Raw genomic sequence first — 23,671 nt, forward strand, 5'->3', positions numbered from 1 at the left:
TTTAAAGGGCAAAACTGTAATTTTGCCAACACTAAAAATTAGTTAAACTTTTTTTTTTTTTTTTTTAAAGCAGCTGGTGGGACTTTCAAATAAAACAAAGATCAAAGATTAAAAAGATCAAACAAAAGAAAATACTCTTAAAACTTTTTGATGTGAAAACATTTCTTTGAAGTCAGAAAACTTTGAATTACCCCCAAATGTAATTGTTTAAAAAATAATTTGGCTTCTTTATTTTCTTTAAACCTAAAGATACCTCTTTTCTTTTTTCAGAATTATTGAGAAAAAAAAATGTTCACAAAAAAAAATCAAAAGCTTTCAATAGAAATAAAAAGTCTAAATAGTCACACAAATTTTCTCTCCTACCTTAGAAAAAAAAACATTTTTTTTTTGCATTTTCAACTTAGTTCAGAAATCATGCGCACTCCAAAAGTTTAATAAAATAATCCAAGGCAGAGTGTGATTTAAAATGTCTATGTATTCAGACAAACAAAATGCAAATAAAAAACATTTCCAATAATTTGTGCGGAGAGGAACGTTCAGTTTTATGAAAGGGAAACAGTTCTTAGTTTACAAGCAAAATTAATTTAAAAAGCCATTTTTCAATAAAATCAAAGTGCCTTCATAATAGATGGATAAAAACCATCTGGACAGAATCACCTCTGAAGCGTAGAAGTTGTAAATGTTGACTTTAACTTTTCAAGCCTTCCTCAAGTGTTTCATAGAAAGCCAATTTGGTTTTTTTCCCTGAGTTTCTACATTCAGACAACCGATAAAAAAAAAGAAATGTTGAAAACGAGGTGAACATTTAGAGACACCTTCAAGTTTTTAAGAAGAAGAAAAAAACAGACAATCAAAAATAACTAGAGTTCCTTTTAATTTTATTACAAAAACAGGATTTTTTTCAGAATGAATAGTACAACAACAGACAGAATCTACTCCAAACGAACAAAAGAGAGAAACGGAGAAGGGGACGAGTGCGAGGGAGACGGTGTGTATGTATGCGTGTGCCTTTACAAACCCCTTTTAAAAAAAAAAAGAAAGATCAGAAAATGTATCTGCCCCTCCCTGGAAAAAAGACAAAAGTCAAATCTTTTTTTTTTTTTTAAGCGCAATTTAACAAACACTGAAGGAAAAGAAAGAAGCGGGGAAAGTGAAACGGAGGTCAGTGGGGGGGAGGGGAATTATAAGTTTCTGTTTTTATATAAAAACACTTGGCAGAATATTCGCAAGTCTTTTCATTTATCAATCCGTCAGTCAAGAAACAGAAAATGGACGCTTGCAATAAAAACCCACTTAAACACACACACACACACAAACCTGACGGCTGAAGGATGGAGACGAGAGGAGGAAACAAAAGAGAGAATGAGGAGGGAAAAAAAGGCTCATGAATGACAAATGTGTGTGTGTGTGTGTCTGTCTTTCTCGTATCATCATCACTGACCAACACCAAAAAAAAGGGGCTTCTAACATCTATATACACATTTTCTGTGTGTGTGTGTGTGTGTGTGTGTGTGTGTGTGTCAAAAGAGCCGGTTGGGGTTAAAGAAAGGATCAAGGGTGAACTAGATTTGGCAGTGTGTGTGTGTGTGTGTGTGTGTGTGTGAGAGACATTTAGTGCCGTCTCTTCTTCTTGCTGGGCGGCGGCGGAGGCTCTGACCGGACCTTCCTCTTCTTGTTGTTGGACGTGTCCTCGTCCTCGTACTGACTCTCTTTGTCCGCTAGAGGGCGACAAATCACAACTTTAACACTGAACTTTTTCTTTTTACATAGAACAAAGAAATACAAATCAGACTTTAAGGGTCAGCAACATCATCTCCACGTCTTCTTATTTCAAACGGCTGCAGACCCGATTTGCTTTAAGATGGTTTTTGTTTTCAGTTTCCTCATGCTTTAACTTTACAAAAACACGTTCCGTCTGCAGCTAAGTGACGAGTAAACACATTCAGGTACCGACCTCTCCTGGCCTCTTCCTCCAGCTCGTCCCAGTCTTTACCGCTCTCCTCCTCGCTGCCGACCGACTCGCTGTAATCTACCACACAGGAAACAAAACACAGTAAGCCCCTCCCCCTCTCACCGCACATCACAGTAATCCAGAGTTAACCTCCTGAAAACAAACAAACAAACAAAAAAAAAAAACCTACTAGAGTCCTCCGTCTCCGAGTCGTAGTCCTCGTCGCTGTCTTCCTCCTCCTCCTCTTCTTCGTCTGCAGACGGGTTGAACGTTTCGTCTTCCATCTCGGACTCCGAGTCCTCCTCCGCACCGCTCCCCTGAGAACAAAAACGCAAAATCCATGAAATTAAAAAAATATATATAACTCCCTTTCTGCTGAAGAACTTGTTCATGTGTTTCTCAGAGCAGAAGTACGCACCTCGCTCTCCGGGTCCAAGAAAGACCAGCCGCCCTGCTCGAAGAAGCCCTCCGGATCGTCCACGATGGTCTTCATGATCTTGGTCCAGTTCAGGGACTGGACTCCTTCCGTGTACTTGATGTCACAGGAGCTGAGAAAAGAGAGAGTGGGACCCGAATTAGAGCGAATCGTTCCAAACTCCGCCGGTTCTGATCACAGAATCTGCTCCGCGTCGGTTTCCGTACTTGAGCCACTCTTTGATGGGGTCCAGGGAGTTGACGGGCACGGCGTTGATCATGGTGACCTTCTTGCTGTAGTCCTTGTAGACGATGACCACGTCGAAGTTCTTCAGGTGGAACTGCACGCGCTCAAAGTGGACCAGCTCCACCTCGTCCAGGGTGACCACGAACGGCGGCTGAGAAAGACGGGGACACGGGAAGAGCAAATGAATCACGAGAAACGGAGAGACGTTTGGACGACAGCTTCTTAAACGATGTCACTTCAATAATAAAAAAAAAAAAGTAATTGTAAAATCTGATACCGATTTATCGGCCGATATCTTTCTTAGATCTATGAAAGATGATATAAAAACAGACATCGCATTAGCGCCATCTGCTGGTCAAAGAGAACTGTTGGTGTAATACAATGAAACTCAAATTAAATGATTTTTGTCTGATGAATAAATCGAGAAATATCTGTAATCAAATTAGATATTATCGGCTGGCTGATAAATCGGTCGGGTTCTAATACTTTGAACTTCTGCACAAATGTAGATATTGATGAAAACAGTTTTCTCTCTTTCACAGCAGCTTCTGGATTAAAAGATCGAACGAGTTTCTGTAAAGCGTCGGTGCTTTTTCGATATTTAAGACGACAGAGAGCATCGTTTTAAAACATGTGGTATCGACGTTTTGAACATTTTGACCACCTTTGCGTACTCACCCATTCAGTGACATTAACAAGTGAACTGGATGTGGGTTGTAGCAGACAGGTACTCCTGTAGGGGGCGCCCTGGAACCTAAAAAAGAAAAGAAAGATTCAGTTCCAGCTGTTTGTGAAGCTTTCCATATCGTTGTTTTAAGGTCGGGGGTTTTCTAAAAGCTTCACTCACCCGAGGTCTCTGAAGGGAACCTCGAACTCCAGCTGCTCCTTCGTCAGCGTCTCCACCTTCTCGATGAAGTTCTTGAAGGCCGACTTGAGCTTGTGCCGCATCTCGCGCTCCATCTGCTCGGCGTACAGGTCGTCCCGGTCGTGCATGTGCTGGTGTTTGCCCAGGTCGGTGGTGATCTCGCCGACCTCCGTGTAGAACTGGACGTCCGTGTGGCGTCGCTTTCCGAACATGATGGCGTTCTGCGGGGAAAATAAATACTGAATGAGGCCAAACTATTTTTTTTTCTTCTTCCATAAAGTCTGCTTCAAAACTGAATCAAGAATCTGATCTTGGTCATCTTATCGGTTAGTTTTGTGTGCGTTTCGTTTGGCGGTGGGGGCGGGACTCCTGCAGCCCCACAAGCCAATCCCTAATGCGCAGACTCCGGCTACAAATGACATCATCAGAACGTCATATCAGCCCTCGTTGCGGGGATATTTTGGCTTCCCCCGAGAGAAGGCAGAGGCGCGTCGTCCATCTGTATACACACTCAGCGATCTGGACGTACCTTTAGGTGGAAGTGCAGAACGATGATCATCTCCCCGTCGCACGGCTGGAAGACGGCGTGCTTGATATTGTTGTAAAGAATGTCCACTTTATCGCCGCGTACCGACGTGAAACGGAAACCTGAGAGAGAAGAAGCCCTCTTTTTTATAATTTTTCAAATTCCCCAACACTCGTCTGTGCGAGACGTTTTTTTTTGTCCCCGCTGTCTCACCGTTGGTATGAGCCTCCAGCGAGCCCTGCATCCTCTTCTGAGCGATGTTGGGTCTGATGTAGAGGTCTTTGAGTTTGGGGTTGCTGCGGTTGAGGTTGATGACCAGCGAGTCCTGCTTGACGATGCCCTCCTTCTCCTTCTCCTCGGCCTCCCGCGTCTTGTAGCGCTTCTGCACCTCCTTGATGATGCGGAAGGCGTTCTGCAGGTTGGTGGAGGGCACCGACGGGTCGCCGGGCGCCTTCAGGTTGGACGCTCGATATGTGCTGAGGGGGAAGAGCGACATTTAAAAGACGTCAAGGAGGTTTAAAGATCTAAAATCGGTTAGTTTGGAGGGTTTTTCGTAATTCGAACAAATTTTCAGTTTGAGAATACTTAAAGGTCAAAGGTCATATTCTGTAAAATCCTCTTCACCATGTTCCTCTAACTCTATTATGTGTCCCTAGTCTGTTTAAAAACCCCCCAATGATGAGAAAAGTCCATCCTCTCCGTCTTCTGCCTGCTCCACTTTTCAGAAAATGTGTGCTCAAACAGGCCGTTTGGAGATTTTCCCTTCATGACATCACAAAGGGCAGTAGCCCCTCCCCCAGGTGGGTGACACTCCCACAGCTAGGTGTTTGTTCTGCCCTCTGAGTCTGCCTTCTCACCGTAAACAATAGGACATGGAGTGAGAAAGCACCGAGTACACCCAAGCCCTTCCAGAGAGGGGGCGTGGTCAGACACAGCTCATTTACATATTTAAAGGTACAGACACAGAAACAGCCTGTTCTGAGCAGGGCTGAAATAGAGGGGTTTATAGGCATGATCAAATACAGGATCAGAGTGGATTTAGAACAAGAAACTTCACACATGTTTTGAGGAGCTCTGAGACTTATTTACACTTTTTAAAAAAGGAGGAGGATATGTCACCTTTAATATAATTTGATTGTTTTTGACCGTTATAATAAGTAAGAACGGGGATGGAGTTCACTCCCGTACTGTCTTTGATCAAACGCAAAGCAACAACAAACTGGAAATGAGAATTTGCTGAACTGTGTCAATCTGAATAATTACCTGAATTAAACATTTCTATTTTTTAGACAAATGAAGGAATCCTTGAGATATCAGTATGTTTCTCTTCACCGTCACTTTGAATTTGCTAATTTGGGAAACCTTCAATGAAAGGTTCGGTCATTTTTAAGTTGAGACTCACATTTCTTTAACAAACGTGGCGTCGGGGTTGGGGAAGATGTTTCCCTCCTGTCGCCCCAGAGAGCTGCCGGGGACGTAGAAGTTGATCCTCAGGTAGGTGTAGTCTCCTTCTACCGACATACTGATGTTCTGAACAGGGAAGAGGAGAAAACGTCAAAGTCACTGTGATAAACAAAAAAATAAATAAATGTGAGCGTGAGGAGTGAGCGTTTGGGCAAACCTTGATGGTGGCGATGTGGAACGGCGTGGCGATACCAAACACGGGCATGACGACCGTCTCGTATTTCTTGTCGATGAAGATCTTCATCTCTCGGATGTCTTTTTCTCGAGGCATCTGAGAGACGTTCTTGTAGGAGACGTTCGATTTTCTGGCCCTGAGAGGAAACAGAAGGTCGGGTTAATAAACGTGGGTCGAGACGACGGGTTCACTTCGGGTTAAATATTCAACAAGGCCGACTTTCCACACTCACTTCTGGATCTGCTGCTCCCCCTTCTGCTCCGTCAGTCGACGCTTGGCTTCGTTGTTCAGGTGGTTGGCCAGGTCCTTCTGATGGGCCCGCCTCTTCTCCTCCGCCGTCATCTCGTTCTGAGTTTTGACAACAGACAACAACTGAGTGATCACACACCGGCACCCGGGAGCACGAACGGTTACAAGAAAATGGGATCAAATCATAAAAAAAATACATGCAGATTTACAGGCATGTGCGCGGATGGTCAGAAAAAAAAAAAAAAAAAAACTGAAAAAAACGAGTCACTCAAACGAAAAAAGGACAAAAAACGTTTTCCCCTCAGAACGTGGATTCTCAGAACTGAACCACAGCTGATGAGGTTTGAGTAGAAACGAGAAATACTTACCTTCCCCAGTAGCTGATAGAGTACAAAGACATTCACACTCTTAGTTACACACCCTCAAGTCAAGGTGACAGAATAACAATCAACCACACGCACGCGCTCGTCTGGACTCACTCTGGTTCTGTCTGCCAGCAGGGCGGCGCTCCGAGCCCCTTTCCCCAGCAGCTCCTCGGCATCGTCTCCTTCCTCCTCCTCGTCCTCCTCGTCGTCGTTCTGAGATGGAAACAAAACAAACAAGCGGCGTTCAAAAATGTGAAGATTAAGACAGAGAGAGTGGGGAGGGGGGCGGGGTTGTGACCATATTTGGAAGTGATGACGGAACGCCAAAATGTCTTTTAAACTCCTGAAGTGGAGCGTCCTCTCTCGTCGTCTTGTCGATGATGTTTCCTCCCGCTTTGAGCCGTACGCTCGGCGTTTTCTTCAGCGTGGCTAGCGCTAATTTCGGCTGTTTCCATTCCGCTCTAAACGTCTCTGTAAAGCCCGCCTACCCATATCCCTGCGACACGATTGGTTCATCGTCTTCTCTATTTAATGCCGGGTGGCAACTAGCGCTTAAGGGGCATTAGCGCCCTGCTGTTCCCCCGGTGGCTGAATGGTGTAATTACAGGTTAAATCTATCAAATTTTTTATGTTGACAAATATGACACCACAATAATTATCGTTATCGTTTTATCGCCTCGGTCCAAGCGTACTTTTTATTATTTATTTTATTTATTTATTACAAAAAGTGAAAAAGTTTAGACGGAGACTCACCTTCAAGAAGATTCCCACATTTTTGATCTTCTTCTTGACTGGTGTGAGTATCGTCGCCGCCTCCTCCTGTGACACAAAACATGTCGGCTTGTAATAAATGCGTTTACAACGAGAGCGTGCCGCGACACTCTGGCGGTTTGACGATGTTCGGCGCGCATCTTACCTCGTTGATCTGTATCGTGTCCCCGATGAACAAGGCGTACTTCTTCTGCTCGTCTTTCTTGCCCTCTTTGTTGACGAGGTCGGCGAATCCCAAACTGATGCTCAACACCATGCCTGGAGGAGACGCACGTTAAAGCTCGCCTTCAAAACCGGAGTTACGTCGACACAGACACTGAAGTCAAACGCTCACCTTTCTTCAGCTTGTACTGGTTTTTGGCGTTCAGAACCAAAGAGCCTTCTCTGAACTCGATCCCCATCGCGAAGCTGCAAAAAAAAAAAAACAACGACAAGTGGAGGTGATTATCAGACGTCTAAAAAAAAAGTGCTGATGTAAGAAAAAAACAAAAACAAGGTGTGCATTTACCCGAGGTTTTTAGTCAGCTTGGCGACGAGCTCCGACTTCTCTTTCTTCACGTACTCCACGGCGGCGTTGTAGGCGTCGGAGATTTTGACGCCTGTGGAGGAGACGGAGGTTAAATCTAAAAACGTGCTCGGCTGTGTCCCTCCTCTCTTATCAGTTCCACCTTGGTGAATTGTTTGGTCGTTAACAGAACTTTGAAGTGACGATTGTCTGATTTTTTTTTTTTTTTTTTTTAAAAAGGAACCAAATTCACATTTTTAAGCTTCTAAAATTTAACCTCTGAATTTTTTATTTAGAGTTATTCCAAGAAATCATCAACTTTGCACCATCTACTTCTTCCAACCATGATTAAAAAATAAATAATTAGATAGTTAATAAATAAGAACCTGAATGACACATCTACACCTGACCTGTAACTTCAAACAAGTTCCCAGCTTTCTGTGACAAACGCCTGAAGTTCCCACTCTCCCAGCCGGGCCCCTGAACCCACCGTGCTTCAGCTCCTTGAGCAGCTCCTCCTCCACCTGCAGCAGGAAGTTGTAGTTGTCCTGCATCTCCTGGGGCGGGTCCACCATGAGGGTCCTCACCAGGTTGGAGCAGTACGACTTGTAGCGGATCCCCATGGCGCACGTGATCGCGCCGAAGTGCATGTGGTTCTTATCGCTGGAAAAGAAGACGTTCGTTTTTTTTAAACTTAATGCTAAGCTAACCTTCAACATCTTGTCAAACATTTGAAAAGGAACAAAACATGACAGTGGAAACTAGGGGTGTGAACGGCTACAAACAAAAAATTGTAAACGGTTACACAACGTCATTTTTTTTGTGTACACGGTTAACCGTTTGGAACGCAGTCGCGCTATACAACCAACGGAGGGTGCGGCCGCTTTACAGAAAGATTCCTCCACATCACTGCCGCCACTCAAAGTTGAGAGAGGCTCACGGACTTACGTTCAACCGGTTACCGCCGCTGCGAAAGGGGGTGCGACATGGAAAGCCAGAACCCGCACAGGCACGGTCCAAAACAATCGCCCGGCACTAGAGTCGATCCCCAGGAGTGCGGCTCCTCCACGCCGCACTTCGCTGAGTAGTCTTGGCTTCCATCGCAGGTCAAAGGTGAAACTTACTCGTTTACGTGACGTAACCGACGTAATGCCCGCTGGTCAGTTATCCAACATTTATCACGTGCATTTGCGAGCGCAGTAACGTTGTCAAAGTGGAACATTTGTAGCTTTAGTCATTCAGAGATGATTGAATATGTGTCTCTAAAACATTTTAAAATAATTTTAAAAAACTGATTTTTCTTTAACGGTTATGATTTACTAACCGGTTACACGTGTACACTCCGAGTGGAAACCTTTTCTTCACCAAATTCGTATTAGAACAGAAAAAAATATTATTATTTCTACGATCGCAACTGCATTTTTTTTTAAAGAGACATTTTGGGCCTTTTTATTGGATAAGACAACGGAAGAGAGACAGGAAGTGATGGGAGGAGAGAGTGGGGGGGGGGATGATGCCGCAAAGGGCAGAGGTCGGATTCGAACCCACGGGGCCGCTGTGCAGCCTCAGTACATGTGGCGTGCAACATAACCGCCAAGCTACCGACTCCTCTGCTGCATTTTTTGGGGGGTCAAGAAGAAATATAGCATCACAGAAACGACCTTTTTTTTATATCATCTTAAACGTGTTTTTTTTTTTCATGTAATTTTTTTTTTTTTGCCGAATGTTTATTCTTAAAAAACATATTTTTCTACCCAGATAATCATCCCCGTTCCACGTTGTCTAAAGTGGAGATTTGACGAGTCTCTTTGTCCAAACCCGATGATGAATGAAATACGAGTCAGAACCTTCTATTGGCCACAAGAATTCATTTTTAAAGACGTCTTGCTCGCCGTCTTCTTCACTGTAGTTCAAATATTCTCTGATTGGGGCGCAGCTGGTCTGGCGGTTAGGTCCCGCCCCCCCACCCCCCCCCCACGTACGGAGGTGTAGCCCTCTAAGTGGGACGCCTGGGTTCAAGTCCGACCTGTGGCTGCCCTTTCAGAAATGCCACACCTCGCTCTCCCTCGTCAAGATTTCCTACTCTATCCACTGTCCTTTCAAAATAAAAGCAAAAAGCCCCCAGAAAGAAATCTTAAAAAATATATATATTATTTTGCCGAGCTTGCAACTTGAACGACTGGCTAAAAAAAAATAAAAAATTCTCCACAGGTGACAGACGGAAACTTAGTCCCCCCGCTTGAGTGCGTCCCTGCCGAGCGAGGAGATTCTACCTGACGACGCTGAACTTGAGGCTGTAGTTTCCTCCGCTCTGGATGATTGGAGGGTAACACATCTCCACGGTGGACGGATCCGCTCCGCCCAGGTACTTCTTCTCCTCGATCGCCTTCTCCACCGACTCCGCCAGCTTGCTGTGACGCACTTTCTGTAGGACACGAGAGAGCGGAGCGGAGGGGGGGGGGGGGGGGGAGTCAGAACATCTGAAAACTGAATCCATGAGAACTTTAAAGTTCCCTTCAGGACGAGTCGTTTCACCTCGTCTGCGTCGACGATCTCCATCACGCGCTCTTTGAAGAACTTGGAGTAAACCTCGCTGGTGATGGCCGCCGCCTTCTTCATCAGGGACAGCTCGCCCTCCTCTTTCACCGCCATCGTGTACGCCACCACAGCGCTGATGTCCACCTGCAGAGGTCAGAGGCGGAGCTTTAAAAACACTCCCAAACTCCTTTATTCAAGCTCCCTAACTCGAGACGCCGTCTTACCTTCTCCAGGCCCTCGGCGGTGATGGTGTCGCTCCAGCTCTTCATGTACTCCCCGGGGAATTTGTCCTTGCTGAAGATGCCGACCGTCTTCCCTTCTTTGCTGCCTCGGATCGCCTCGATCATCTTGTCGAAGTTGGCTTTGTTGCTTTCGTTCTGAGAGGCACAAACACAGACGGCTTTAAGAGTTTGGAAATGATCTGACCAGAGTTCACGATGAGCAGATTGAACTTTCCACCACCTGGATGTTTTTTTTATTTATGGATTTGTGATCAAGCACAACAGTTAAAACTTCTTGCTTTATTCAATTATTATATTTCAATTAGGGCTGATCTATACTGGAAATAAACATTTTTCTTTCTAGAGTATAGAGTATATTTAAAAATTTTAAAAAAGAAGATTTGAACAGATAAAGCTGTGTTGTTTTCTGTACATCAACTCAAATTTAAATCAAACTTCAGACTCTTCATCACCTGGCTCCCTCCCCCTCCTCCACCAGCACTCTCCCACCCTGAATTTCATGTACCTGCAGTCATTAAATATGCCTAACTATTAGGATCGGATCGCATTTGTCCAAGTTGCATATTTCCCCCCCAGAAATATTAATTTTAACATCCGAATGTTCTTCTAATTTTTTGAATTCGATTATATATATTTTTTTTTAATTTTACACGCACTACATTAAAAACAAAATGTGTATCTCAGTAAACGGAGTTAAATGATGGGGGGGGGGGGGGGGGGGGGGGGGCAGGTATTGTAAGTTTTCTTCTTCCTGTTCATGAACAGTGTTTCAGGATTATGAGAAAATATGTTTCTGTTGTGTTTTATGATGTTGAAACCAAACATAAAATATGAAATGAAATATATTCAAATTGTGAATATTTATAAAGCAGCTGTGATGCACGACGATAAGTTCTGTGAGCGCTGAAGTGTGATCACGCCGACTTAAGTGAGTGAGTCGTGAAAAACGGGGGGGGGGGGGGAATTTTGCACCGAACAAAATAATAAAAGAAGGAATCACGATGCGTTTGAGCTGTTTTCACCTTTTCTCTGGTGAGCAGGGTGATGGGCGGGACTCCGTTGGCGTTCTCGTTGCCCTTCGTGATGGCGACCTGCTTGAGGAAGTCCACCTTCTTCTTGCTGGCGAGGAAGATGATTTTGGTGTCGCAGAACACCATGATGGTGTCCGTCAGCTCGTAGCCGAAGAGCCAAGTCTGACGAAGAACAGGAAAACACAGAAAAGTTACGGAGTCTCATCGGGGACGTCTGAGTGATGCTGCTGCTGATGGGACGTGCACGTTACCTGTATGGCGGTGGATTTCGCGTAAACAATCTCCTCGTCCACTCCGACAGACACCACGATGGCGTCCACTTTGCCAAACTCATCTTCTGCTTTCTGAAACAACAACACACACACACACAGAATAATCAATGAGATGAGAGGAAAAGCCTGAGTTTGGGAGCATCTGTGAAAAGTTGGCAACATCCACAACCTGATGCTGAAACACACAAAGGAGCTGCATGTCCCAAAAAGCTTTTTATTTTAAAGTTTTTAAGTCAAACTTTTAGTGTTTAGGAGGATTCATGTGAGCAGTGCTTTGTTACCAGGCTGCTTAAATTAAGTGTTTTTAGCCACAATATCACAGAAAACACAACAAGAAAAGATGAAGACCCCTTTGAAAAGTTGCCACACATTCTCTAAAGTTACCTCAAACACAGAAAAAATAAAAGACTTCAAATCTAGTAATCCTGCAGCACATCCTGCACACGTTGCTGTGATGCTGGATTCTGATGCTAATTAGCGTGCTAACATTAGCATACAGCGACACATTAAACAGTTCAGCAGAGTTACGATAATCACACCTTGCTTTTTAGAACCACCATGTGCTTGTTGAACGACCACACGCTGATTCCTGACACATTCAGCGTGCTTTACTGCCAAGTCAGCCAGCACAAACTTCCTATCGAGCGGGCTAAGTTAGCTGGCATGCTAACGCGGTGAATGGGTTGATTAGCCTAACATGAGTTAGCACTGCATTATAGTTTAGAGGAGGAGCGGGGGTTTTTGTGAGCAAGTTCGGGGTTGTGTGAGAGAATCGGCGGATTAAAAAAAAAAAAAAAAAAAGTGGTTTAGGGTGAGTGAGGCCCTCCGTGCGTCCCCGGGTGTCGGTGCTTTGTCATGCGGGGAATCATCACCGCTCACGCCGACAACACTGTCAGCTCGCTCCGCTAGCTTTGAGGCTTCCTCCAGCAGCTCACTTTTTTAACATTTTTAACCAACAAAAATATTTTTTTTAACTCAGAATCGAGCAGCTTTACCTTCCAGTTGCCGTATAATCTCTTGATCCGGCGGTAGTATGCTTCCTTGTCTAGGTTTACCGCCATGGTGAGTCCCGTGTTCAAACTCCAGCTCCCGGCTTCTTCTTCGCTGCTCCGCAGGCCGGATGAGGATGAGGATGATGATGATGATGATGATGATGATGATGATGATCAGTGTCAACCAACAAAAACGCACTTTCTCTCCCCGCCTGCTTCACTCACACACACACACACACACACACCTTTAATAAAAGCCTTTTTCCTTATGCAACACAAACCTCACAAACAGCTTCATCCCAAAATCCATCCGCTAAAATAAATCTTATTTTTAAAACATATAATGTAACGCAATCTGGCTTTTCTCCACCTGAACAACCACGCACACTCCAATCTGTTGTAATTAGTCCTTACTCCCTCCCTCCTTCCTTCCTTCCTTCCTTTCCCTTCCTCCTCGGCTCCTTTTCCCTCCCCCTCCTAAGTCTTCACATAACCACCTTTCATCAGAAACACTATTTACCATAAAGATTTCTTCATTTAAATTAAAAAATAAATTAATAAAACAATTATTGTTCTCGTTCTCCTTTAATCCTTAATATTTTATAATTGTATTTGATGGTTTTTGTGGCGCATTTTCAGCGCAGGTTTTGCACTGCGCAACAGCGCCTCCTCTCACTAGTTGTGGTCCACGCTGCTTTTTCCCGCCATGGTGGCCTTTCCCGCCATCGTCATCAAACTTTGCACCGACGTCAATCTCGCGATAGAAACCGCGCCTGTGGAGGGCAGTGATTCGCCCAGATGTGGTCTAAACTGCCGGGATGTCTAAAAGAAGAAGAAAAAGAAGAAGAAGAAGAAGAAGAAGAAGAAGAAGAAGAAGAAGAAGAAGAAGAAGCAGAAGAAGAAGAAGAAGAAGAAGAAGAAGAAGAAGCAGAAGAAGAAGAAGAAAAGTCTTTATTTATAATTTTTGGGAATAAAGTTTGAGTTTTATTACACTTTTTTTTTTAAGTGTGGTATTATTTGGCGTTTTTAATCAATGACATACATTAAAAATAAGGAAAATAGAATTATTCTCCAAGACAAAGATAATAACATTTGATTCAGTTTAATATTCAAAAGATTTTGGGCTTTTTGCCTTATTTTGAAAGGACAGATGATAGAGTAGGAAGTCAGTGAGAGAGAGAGAGAGTGGAGGGTGACATGTAGGAAAGGAGACACAGGCCAGACTTGAACCCGGGCCACCTGCTTGGAAGACTCCATCCATTGGGGGGGGGGGCGTCCGAACCGCTAGGCCATCTGCACCCCAATGAGCTTCAAACTTCTATGAAGATTTAAAATCTCCTAATTCTTCAAGATATTTAGAGAAACCAAATTAAATCTCAGTGAAAGTTTAAATTCATATAAAATATCCATCAGCACTGATTTTGTTTGATCACTGAGAAAAAAAAACAGATAAACGTCACTGCAGCTTGTCTTTGTGAGGCCAAAACGTGCGTCCCAAAAAAATGTATATTAAAACATAAAATATTTTATTTCACAATTACAAACATTTCCAGGATATTTACAATCAACCAGCATGATCACTGCATCATCGACCGTCCTGTCCTCCGTCATTAAACCGCCCTGAAGGCAGCTCTTTAAATTAAAACACCGTCATGTTTAAAAAGTAAAGCTTTTACACTGGATTCCCTTAACACCCCCTCCCCTCCCCCTCCTCTTACAGAAGTGTTGTTGAAGCTGGTGTCTTTATTTCATATATTTTCTTATTTTTTTCCCCCTCAAACACATTACACCACAAAATCTGCACCTTTAAAACTCTCGCGTTGTTGTTTTTCAGGTGACTCGGCAGAAAAGTGAGAACTGAGGAAACAGTTTGTAGTTTCCTGAATGTTAGCACCTGTTTGGAAAGTTTCCTCTCAAATGGTTTCAACGGTCGTTTTTTTTTTGTCTTCGAGCGGCTCAGAAGGCAACAAACACCTCGCCTCCAAACGAGACCTTTTAAGACCGTTTGTGCTTCGTCCAGATCGTCGCTCGTCTGTCCCTTTAAGAAGCCGCCGACAAAAAAATGAAACAATAACGTCTTCTCAGATTTCTTTGACATGAATCCGTCCTCGATGCGACTGTGATGGGCAGAGCCAAGAAGCTGAATTTATCTGCAGGGTCATGATTTCCTGCTTTTTTTTAATCTTTTCATGACAATTAAAAACACACCAAGTCCATAAAAAATGATCCATTTGATATATTTATGTATATATTTGTGTATATATAGAAGTCTGTGATGCAGATTCCCAACAGAGAGGATCATTAGGGAAGTCAGAGTCCAGTCTTTAGTTTCCTCTGGTGCATTATTTGCGTCCTCACTGTGAGCCGTTGCTCCCGCTGCAGGAAGTACGCCGCCGCCAGGGGAGATTAATCGATCCCAGAAAAAAAAAAAAAAGCATCTTAGTGACTTTCAGCTTTTTTTTTCTCCCCTGCAGGTGCGTCTTCCTCTTAGTTCTTGTTTTCTTCTCATGATTATGTGCCGATACCTGAGCCTGATCATTCATTCCTTCGTGTTAATTATTATTTTTTTTGTTCCTTGTCCGTGTTTCCTCTCCGTGAAGCGTATAAACTGGCGAGGGTTTTTTTTTTTTTTTTTTTGCTCGTCAGTTTTTCTTCTTCCCTATGTGACGGTGGTGGAGTTCTGCCCTCGGATGGAACACCAGGCCATGAACACATCTCTGTGGAGGAGACAACAACAAGAGAGGTCAATTCAACTGGTTATTTTAGACGTACAGAAGTGTAGAGGCAGATTAGAAAAAAAAGGGGGTTAGAATATTATTCTTTTAAAGGCAGAGTTGTTCAGGTGAAAGTAGCATTCCCTCAGTGCTCCGTCTGCACCCGCCCCCTCCCCTCTGTGCTCCCTCAAAAGCCACGCCCCCTCACTTACATGCACGAGCGTCGTCGCTGACATACAATGAAATCATTGGATACGTGCTTTTTACTAATACTTGTTTTTTCTTTTGTTACGTCTGCTCCATGTCTGTCCTGCATGATATACATTTTTTATATTAACCAATTGCTGCTTTATGTGCATCCTGCATGGTTTATGTATTTCCTCCTGTGTCATGATGAACAACAGATGAAAATTATATTTACAGAAATGTTTATCAATATGCAATGTCCCTGTAAAATAAATAAATACAAATAAATCAGACTCTGAATGTTTTTGTGTCAGAACAAGCAAATCTAAGAATGTCCTGAAGAGCATTTTTTATGTTTGATTCTTTGAGAAACAAATTCCCTGATTATCTAAATTAAATAATAAACCATGTGATTGTCACTTGCAGCTGTCGGTTGAAATCATGCGGACAACAATGAAGAAAATTAATCTATGAGGAACTTTTGGTTTTTTTGGCGCCCCCTGGGGACAAAACGGTTCCTCTTCTGTCAGAATCAGAATCAGATTTATTGTCCAGATATGTTTACACACACAAGGAATTTAACTTCAGTGATCTGTGCTCTCTTATGTACAGGTACAACATTAAATATCAACAATAAACATAATAAAAAATGTAATATTTACATGACTAAACATGAAACAGTGCAAAAAGATGCTGAAGTAACATGAGAAGAAAAATGCAGTTATGTGACAGATGAGTCATTTACAGTGTTTACATAAATAAGTGAGTATATTATAATTTAAATGAAATAATAATAATATTAATAATTCTGTCTTTGCTCATCTTGTGTCATTGTGTTTTCTGATGAGGTCGTCGTGCACGTTGTGGTGAACCGACCTGCAGTGGTTGGCGACACACTCGTTGCTGCAGTACTCTTTGTCCCAGTCTTTGCTCTCCACGGCCGGGTTGTTGCAGCCGGCGCGCACGCACACGTTCCGGCTGGCGGTGGGGGTCAAGCTGGGGACAGGGGCGATGTTCACCTCCACCTCCATCTGGACAGAAAAAAAAAAAAAAGAACGTTGCAAATACAGACATTTACGATTTTTCTTCTGAGACAGTGAATGCAGCACTGTGGCAGTATGAGTCTCACCCCTTCCTCCGCCTCCACCACTTCCTCTCCTCCCGCCTCCACATCGCCCGACTGACCGACCTCCATCCTCAGACCCAGCAGCGACACCGATGTGGGCGCATCGCCCGACGACGTCACGATGATCGGCACGCTCGCGTCCGACTGTCTCGCCGACGGGACGACTTTGATCTGCAGCGGGGGCGGGGCCTTGGCGGCGGCAGCTGCTGCTCCTCCTCCCCGCGGTTTGGCCTGCAGAGGGGGCGGAGCCTGAGCGCGCACCATCTGCTGCAGCCGCGGGGGAGGAGGGTTGCTCTGCATCTGCTGGAGGGGCGGCGGCTGGCGCGGCGAGGAGGCGGCCGTCGCCGTGACGGACACGCCGCCGGAGGGCAGCTGCGTCTGCTTGATGATGATTTTGGTGACGGCGGGGGGGTTCTGCGGGGGGGCGGGTGGAGGCTGGGGTTTAATGGCGCCGGTCCGAGAGCGCGTCGTGACCTGGGGGAGGTCCAGGATGATGTTGGACGTGCAGATGTTGGTGATGGTGTTCTCCTCGGGGTTGTAGTGCTGGGAGCGGGTGGTGCGAGCGGACAGGGTGGAGGCGGGGGAGGTCTTGATGGAGGGGGCGGGGGCTGGAGGAGGGGGCGACGGGGAGGTGTCCATGACTTCAATCGGAGCCTGAAGAGAGAAAAGAGAGAAGAAGAAGTTAGAACATCTCTCCTGCTGTGAAGTGAAGATTAAAGATTTACTGACGGATGTTTGTCTGCTGGAGGCGGAGTCTTTACAACCTCAGTTACATCATATTCATCCGGACTTAACCGTGTCAAACACCCGTAGAGACATTCATCTTCATTAATAAGGTCTGAAATAAAAGCACACACTTTTTAAATCACGATTAATCTCATGCTTTTTTGTCCCCTTAAGGCGCACCGTAGATCATCCTCCTCAGTGTCTCCCTATAGTCGCAATGATGGAAAAGAACGACACTGCTGCTGTCTTTGAACGCCTCATCTCACTTTAACAAAACTCTCAGACAGCTCAGTCGATGAGTCATGACATCACACACTGACCTCATGACATCACACACTGACCTATGACATCACACATTGACATCACACACTGACCTCGTGACATCACACATTGACCTCGAGATCACACACTGACCTCATGACATCACACATTGACCTATGACATCACACATTGACCTATGACATCACACATTGACATCACACACTGACCTTGTGACATCACACACTGACCTCTTGACATCACACACTGACCTCATGAGATCACACATTGACCTCATGACATCACACATTGACCTCATGAGATCACACACTGACCTCATGACATCACACATTGACCTCATGAGATCACACACTGACCTCATGACATCACATATTGACCTCATGACATTACACATTGACCTCATGACACACTGACCTCATGACACACTGACCTCATGACATCACACACTGACCTCGTGACATCACACATTCACCTCATGACATCACACATTGACCTCATGACATTACACACTGACCTCATGACATCACACATTCACCTTGTGACATCACACATTGACCTCATGACATCACACATTCACCTCGTGACATCACATTCACCTCATGACATCACACACTGACCTCATGACATCACACATTCACCTTGTGACATCACACATTGACCTCATGACATCAAACATTGAACTCATGACATCACACATTGACCTCATGACATCACACATTGACCTCATGACATTACACACTGACCTCATGACATCACACATTGACCTCATGACATCACACATTGACCTCATGACATCACACATTGACCTCATGACATTACACACTGACCTCATGACATCACACATTGACCTCATGACATCACACATTGACCTCATGACATTACACACTGACCTCATGACATCACAGATTGACCTCATGACATCACACATTCACCTCGTGACATCACACACTGACCTCATGACATCACACATTCACCTCATGACATCACACACTGACCTCATGACATCACACATTCACCTCATGACATCACACACTGACCTCATGACATCACACATTGAACTCATGACATCAAACATTGAACTCATGACATCACACACTGACCTCATGACACCACACATTGACCTTCTTTCAGCGTTCCTTTGAGCTCTTACCTGAGAAAAATGTCCGCCTCTGTACTCCGCCATCGCCTTCAAGTAATCCTTCTTTGCCGCTTCGTTTTTCCTCTTGTAAACCTGAAAGTCAAACGGGGGGGAGGAGGGGAGGGGGTTACTGAATCTGCTTTCATCCAGCTGACACAGCGAGGTCACGACTGCGATCAGATTCGTCCTCTCTCACCTGTTTCTGCTCCTCCCCGAGGCTGTCCCACATGGACGCCACGATCTTTGACACCTCCCCGAACGTGGCGTTGGGATTCTGCCCCTTGATGGCCGCCTGCGTGTCGCTGAAGAACAGGGCGTAGGCCGACACGGGTTTCTGATGCTCGTTGGGGTATCTCTTCTGTTGTTCTCTGGAGGCCGGAGCGGAGAGAGGGGGCGCCGACAGCGAGGGGTCGAGGGAGATGACGCCGGGGGAGACGGCCAGGGAGACGGGGGACTCGACCAGGACGCTCTGATGGGGGAGAGACGAGGAGAGAGAATAATGAAACAGGAGCGTAGACATCGCGTAATTAACCTCCACACGTTTTGAGACGGACCCTCCTGAAGTCGTCCATGTCGTCGTCCTGCAGCGAGCTGGTGGGCGACGCCGTGGCCGACAGCCGGTGTTCGGGCGACTGGGAGCGTTGCAAAATGTTCCCTCCTCCCAGGCCGAGCCCCAGCTGAGCGCTGAGCTCCGATTGGTCGATGGTGGTGAGCTGGCTGGAGCCCAGAAGGCCCTGGCTCATGTCGCCCAGCGGGACGTCGATGGTGACCGAGCTGCTGAACTGAGAGCCGATCGGATGGCCGAGGTCCTGCGAGCGGAGAAACATTTAGAGACATTTACACCGAAAGAACTTTAAAATCTAAAAGTCCCGCCCCCTTCTCACCATCCCCAGTGACGACCCCAGCAGAGCGCCGCCTCCCGACTGGTGACCTATGACCCCCAGACTCAGGTGCTCCAGCCCCTGTGAGGGGGCGTTGACGAAGGTGGAGGCGAACGACGGGTCGTCCCCTTCCACCACGGCGTTCCCGGGGACCACCACGCTGTCCGAGGGTCCCGTGTCCGACAGCTCCCCGAAGTGCGACACCACGTCCGACACGGTGAGGGCCGAGTCCGGGTCCAGAGAGATCGGGGGGATCTCGAACTCCTCATCGCCGAGGCTGGGAGTGTGGAAGGTCTGGAGGGAAGGGAGGAGGTCTAGTTTTCATTTTCACGACTTGACTTGAAAGCAGCATTTATAAGGTTATCATCATTACAATTTTAAGTCATACTGATCGATAATCATAAGAAAACATAAACTGTTTGATCAGATCTTTCAGTTTACCTCTGAAGACGAGAGGAAGGGATGGCTGGACCCGGAGATTGTCAGGTAGTTGTCACTTCCTCCAGGGAACTGAAACATTAAAAGGTGCGTTAGTTATTCAAATATATTATTTTTAAAACTATCTTGTTCCTTTTATTATAACATTACAACACAGACATTGAGTAATAATAAACCTCATTTAGTGTCCTCTAGACTGAAAACAAAGGTGACATCTTTACAAACAAGATGCGTTCAATGACAGTCATTTTAAGGGATGTTCACCACCATTAAACCAGAGAGTCACCTTGTTGTCAGAGTCAAATCCATTGAATGAATGCGGATCCAGGAACTCTGGATCCCCGTCGTGCTGCCCGGTACCGTCCGTCAAATCCGAATAAAAATTCAGGTCCATCTTTTTTCAACCGGGCCTCATGTGTTAGATATGAGGCCCCTTTTTTTAACCAGATGTTGCGCAATTAATCACAATTAACTGGGGTTTTTTTTGTTTACCTGTGCTTTAAAAACAGAGTTATGTTCAGGTACCTGGTGAGATGATATACAAACCCTAAAATACACTCGAAAGGTTTTTTGTTCTTACAGCTTCTGCACAGATGTTTGGACTAGCGTCTAAAACGGAGCATGTGTACGCAACCGTGCCAAAAATAACCCGTCTGCTGGCTGGCTGGCTAGCTCGGGGTAACGTGGCTGTTGCCGGTCTTTATTGCTGACTTGTCCTACCCACGGTTTAGCTTTTAGCTGGCTTTGACGCAAGGCTGCGGCGCTCTTCACTCCGCCGGCAGACGCCAGGTGATGCTTTGACGGACGGTCCTCAAACGCGACATCGAACAAACAGCCGCGGTGAACGGAGAACACAGCCACGCGGGTTAAACGCAGACAGCTTCAGGTAACGATGATAAACTCTGTAAAGGTGAAAGACAGAAAAGACGGGCAGACCCGACTCCCCATATTATCGCTTCGTGTTGGCCCGGGCCAGGCTGCTCAATCGAAACCCCGAGCAACGGATCATTGATTGAGTCAGCGCACAAAGCAGTCAAGTTTACGCGAAGACAGCACCGGATGTTTGGTAACATGTTTTTCAAAATAAAATCAGACAGCTACAACAGAAAATACAATTTTAAAAAAAGGACACGTAGGCTACATCCCTTTGAGCAGTGGTTCCCAAAGTGGGGGTCGGGGCCCACTGGGGGGGTCGTGAGATTCCTTCCGAAAACATATAAAAATGGTTAAAAATTGGATATTTCACCCATTAATTTGAAAATACAGTAAGTAAAAAAAGTAGTTTCTTACAATAAATTACAAAAATAATATGATGGTGTTTTCTGTCCTAATGCTAGTGTTTTGACAGTGCGTCAAATGTGGGGTCCCAAGTACCTATCATCATCATAATGGGGGTCGCAAGCTGAAAAGTTTGGGAACCCCTGCCTTAGAGGGTGCTGGATCCAAAACGACATACAGGAGCAACAAGAAGACACCAGGATCTTCTTAACACACACGTTAAAGGATTTAAAAATGTTTCATCTTCGGGGGCAACATGATCTTCCACAGACTCGCAAATGTTCAGTATTTGTGAGTTACCATCTTAACTATGCAAAGACATAAACGCGACCCACCACAGCAGAAATCCATCATTTTCTAGTTAGGTAACAAAAGTAAAAGGCAAATACAATATATAAATAACATCACATTAATATGGATGTAATTTGTAATCCTATTTTTCCTTTAATTTCTCTGAACAAATCAAATGGGGGTTAACTGTGAGGCAATTTAAACTCAGCTTATTTTAGGAAGCGGTGCATTTGTTGGCATAATGAGTAAAAAGAAGCAGACCAGAGAAATACAAATATGTTTGAGGTCATTTAAGAACAGTTTTTGTCAATAAAACCAAACCCTCATTAATCAAATAATATCACAGGCTTGACCCTAACGCAAAATATTTGACTTCACATTTATGAGCTCAGTGTTTAAAGCTGTAGTTCTTTTTTATTTAAGTATTTACAATAATAATAATTAAAAAGAAATTTAAATAATAATAATAAAAATAATAATATATTTTTTTTTTAAATAATAATAATGATTAAAATAATAATAATTTAAAAATAAATAAATAATAATAATTTAAAATAAATAATAATAATAATTTTCTGATTCAAATTATGATTTAATTAAGTTATTGTGGCGATCTTGGAAAAAAATGTTAGATTTTTGTATGTTTATTTTGAAAGCCGTGACAGGAAGCATCTTTAATATAATGTTTCTAATATATCTACAACCTGATTTAAATACATTTAAATGTCATCGTTTTCATGACACATTTTTGCGTGTAACTGCAAATCAAACACATTAATACTTTTATAAAAACTATTTATTTTAATTAAACTAAAAAAACATAAATTATTTCCTGCGCCCGGCAGCTTAACTCACCTCCAGTTCTTTACAATGGTACGGTCCAACTCACCTCCAGTTCTTAACAATGGTACGGTCCAATACAATCCTCTGGTTAAGTACATGGAGAGGTTTCAGACTACTGATTTGTTTAATTTAAATTTAACATTAAAACTTTTATTTGTATGAATTCTGGGCGAGAAAATGAAGTTTGTTTAAGTTGTTGTAACTTATTAAAGGTAAAATGTATGAGACAGCCGGTGTTACGGTCGCGACAACAAGGCCATCGTTGTGTTTGTGACAACCAAAAGATGTTGTAATTAATTATCACGTCAAGAAAAATGTGATTATTTTATTGTGTCAACAAGATTCTAATACCAACTACTCTTACCTCCATGCTCACCCCCCGAAAAGTGATTATATTTTGTGTTTATCCCACTTTTTGCAAGTGAACTTCGGCCAGAATGGATTTCCTCAAATATCACAAGGCAACCGACTTCCGGATTGTACGTACAAGTGGAAGTGGCGTCATCACGCGAAGAAATCTGATCATCGTCATTCCGGAATAATTATATTTTTTATTTTTTTTCTGTGTAAACGAAATGAAAACCAGACAAACAGAATAAATAAAAGTAAGCATTAAAAATAAGAGTAAAAAATAGACTTCTTTATTTAATTTTCTAAAAAAAAACAAACGTATTATTCCAGTTAAAATCTTTTAGCCTTTCTTTTTTTTTTAATATCCGGTCTCAAGCCAAAAGTTTCAAATGTAACAATCATGCACTTATGTAAATGTTATAAATATGTAGGTTATATCATGTACTTAAAATATAAAATGGGTGATTATGTGGTCATACAAAAGAGTTTCACCAGAGTTGTAAATTTTCTTTCAAAATGTCTTTATTTTCTTCCAGTATTTTTTCAAGCAAAGTTTTTTATGCTTTCTTTTTATATTAATGTAATTAAAAAAAGATAAAACTTGGGATCTTTCTCGTCTTTATGTACAAGCAAGAAAACAAATGTTTAGGTAAAAACAATGAACAGAAAAGAATCCCTGCACGATAACACTGTAAAAAAAAAAAAAAAAAAAAAAGCATTAAAGTGGAATCAAACACCTCTAAGTTTACCGCTCTTTTGATATCAAGCGCTCTTTCTCACACAGACACACAATCTCTCAGACACACACACATA

General features: G+C 43.8%; 2 protein-coding genes across 4 annotated transcripts; both read right to left on the minus strand.

Annotated features, from left to right (window-relative positions):
* Nucleotides 1-1,581: 1,581 nt before the first annotated feature.
* Nucleotides 1,582-12,867, minus strand: supt16h (SPT16 homolog, facilitates chromatin remodeling subunit). Of its 2 annotated transcripts, none has more exons than XM_061030971.1 (24): nucleotides 12,611-12,867; nucleotides 11,595-11,687; nucleotides 11,335-11,505; nucleotides 10,295-10,447; nucleotides 10,068-10,214; nucleotides 9,806-9,957; nucleotides 8,023-8,195; nucleotides 7,536-7,626; nucleotides 7,362-7,435; nucleotides 7,173-7,285; nucleotides 7,010-7,075; nucleotides 6,353-6,469; nucleotides 5,875-5,984; nucleotides 5,625-5,778; nucleotides 5,406-5,533; nucleotides 4,217-4,479; nucleotides 4,007-4,125; nucleotides 3,460-3,698; nucleotides 3,291-3,366; nucleotides 2,594-2,763; nucleotides 2,370-2,499; nucleotides 2,142-2,268; nucleotides 1,955-2,029; nucleotides 1,582-1,718 (listed from the first exon to the last, which is right to left on the minus strand). In XM_061030971.1, the coding sequence occupies exons 1-24, from the start codon at nucleotides 12,674-12,676 to the stop codon at nucleotides 1,612-1,614; spliced, it is 3,114 nt and encodes a 1,037-aa protein (XP_060886954.1). In that variant the 5' UTR covers nucleotides 12,677-12,867; the 3' UTR covers nucleotides 1,582-1,611. The 2 variants fall into 2 exon arrangements, with proteins under 2 accessions (XP_060886954.1, XP_060886955.1); XM_061030972.1 differs by having other exon boundaries at nucleotides 5,875-5,990; nucleotides 6,371-6,469; nucleotides 12,611-12,865.
* Nucleotides 12,868-14,112: 1,245 nt separating this feature from the next.
* Nucleotides 14,113-22,981, minus strand: tox4b (TOX high mobility group box family member 4 b). Of its 2 annotated transcripts, none has more exons than XM_061031714.1 (9): nucleotides 22,872-22,981; nucleotides 20,099-20,167; nucleotides 19,661-19,951; nucleotides 19,331-19,585; nucleotides 18,973-19,245; nucleotides 18,789-18,869; nucleotides 16,637-17,287; nucleotides 16,384-16,538; nucleotides 14,113-15,324 (listed from the first exon to the last, which is right to left on the minus strand). In XM_061031714.1, exons 1-9 carry the CDS (start codon nucleotides 22,875-22,877, stop codon nucleotides 15,267-15,269), a joined length of 1,839 nt encoding a protein of 612 aa, XP_060887697.1. In that variant the 5' UTR covers nucleotides 22,878-22,981; the 3' UTR covers nucleotides 14,113-15,266. The 2 variants fall into 2 exon arrangements, with proteins under 2 accessions (XP_060887697.1, XP_060887695.1); XM_061031712.1 differs by lacking the exon at nucleotides 22,872-22,981 and adding an exon at nucleotides 20,382-21,255.
* Nucleotides 22,982-23,671: the final 690 nt, after the last annotated feature.

This window comes from Labrus mixtus, chromosome 23 (assembly GCF_963584025.1).
Source record: "Labrus mixtus chromosome 23, fLabMix1.1, whole genome shotgun sequence".
Taxonomy (NCBI): domain Eukaryota; kingdom Metazoa; phylum Chordata; class Actinopteri; order Labriformes; family Labridae; genus Labrus; species Labrus mixtus.

Coding starts and splice junctions, on each gene's coding strand:
- supt16h (XM_061030971.1), bottom strand. CDS start 12,676: ATGGCGGTAAACCTAGACAAGGAAGCATACTACCGCCGGATCAAGAGA. Junction 8,196..9,805: donor CTCAAGTTCAGCGTCGTCAG/GTAGAATCTCCT, acceptor CTTCTTTTCCAG/CGATAAGAACCACATGCACT. Junction 1,719..1,954: donor GGAGGAAGAGGCCAGGAGAG/GTCGGTACCTGA, acceptor GTCGCCCTCTAG/CGGACAAAGAGAGTCAGTAC.
- tox4b (XM_061031712.1), bottom strand. CDS start 20,489: ATGGACCTGAATTTTTATTCGGATTTGACGGACGGTACCGGGCAGCAC. Junction 20,168..20,381: donor GATTTGACTCTGACAACAAG/GTGACTCTCTGG, acceptor TTAATGTTTCAG/TTCCCTGGAGGAAGTGACAA. Junction 18,870..18,972: donor TCGGGGAGGAGCAGAAACAG/GTGAGAGAGGAC, acceptor TTTGACTTTCAG/GTTTACAAGAGGAAAAACGA.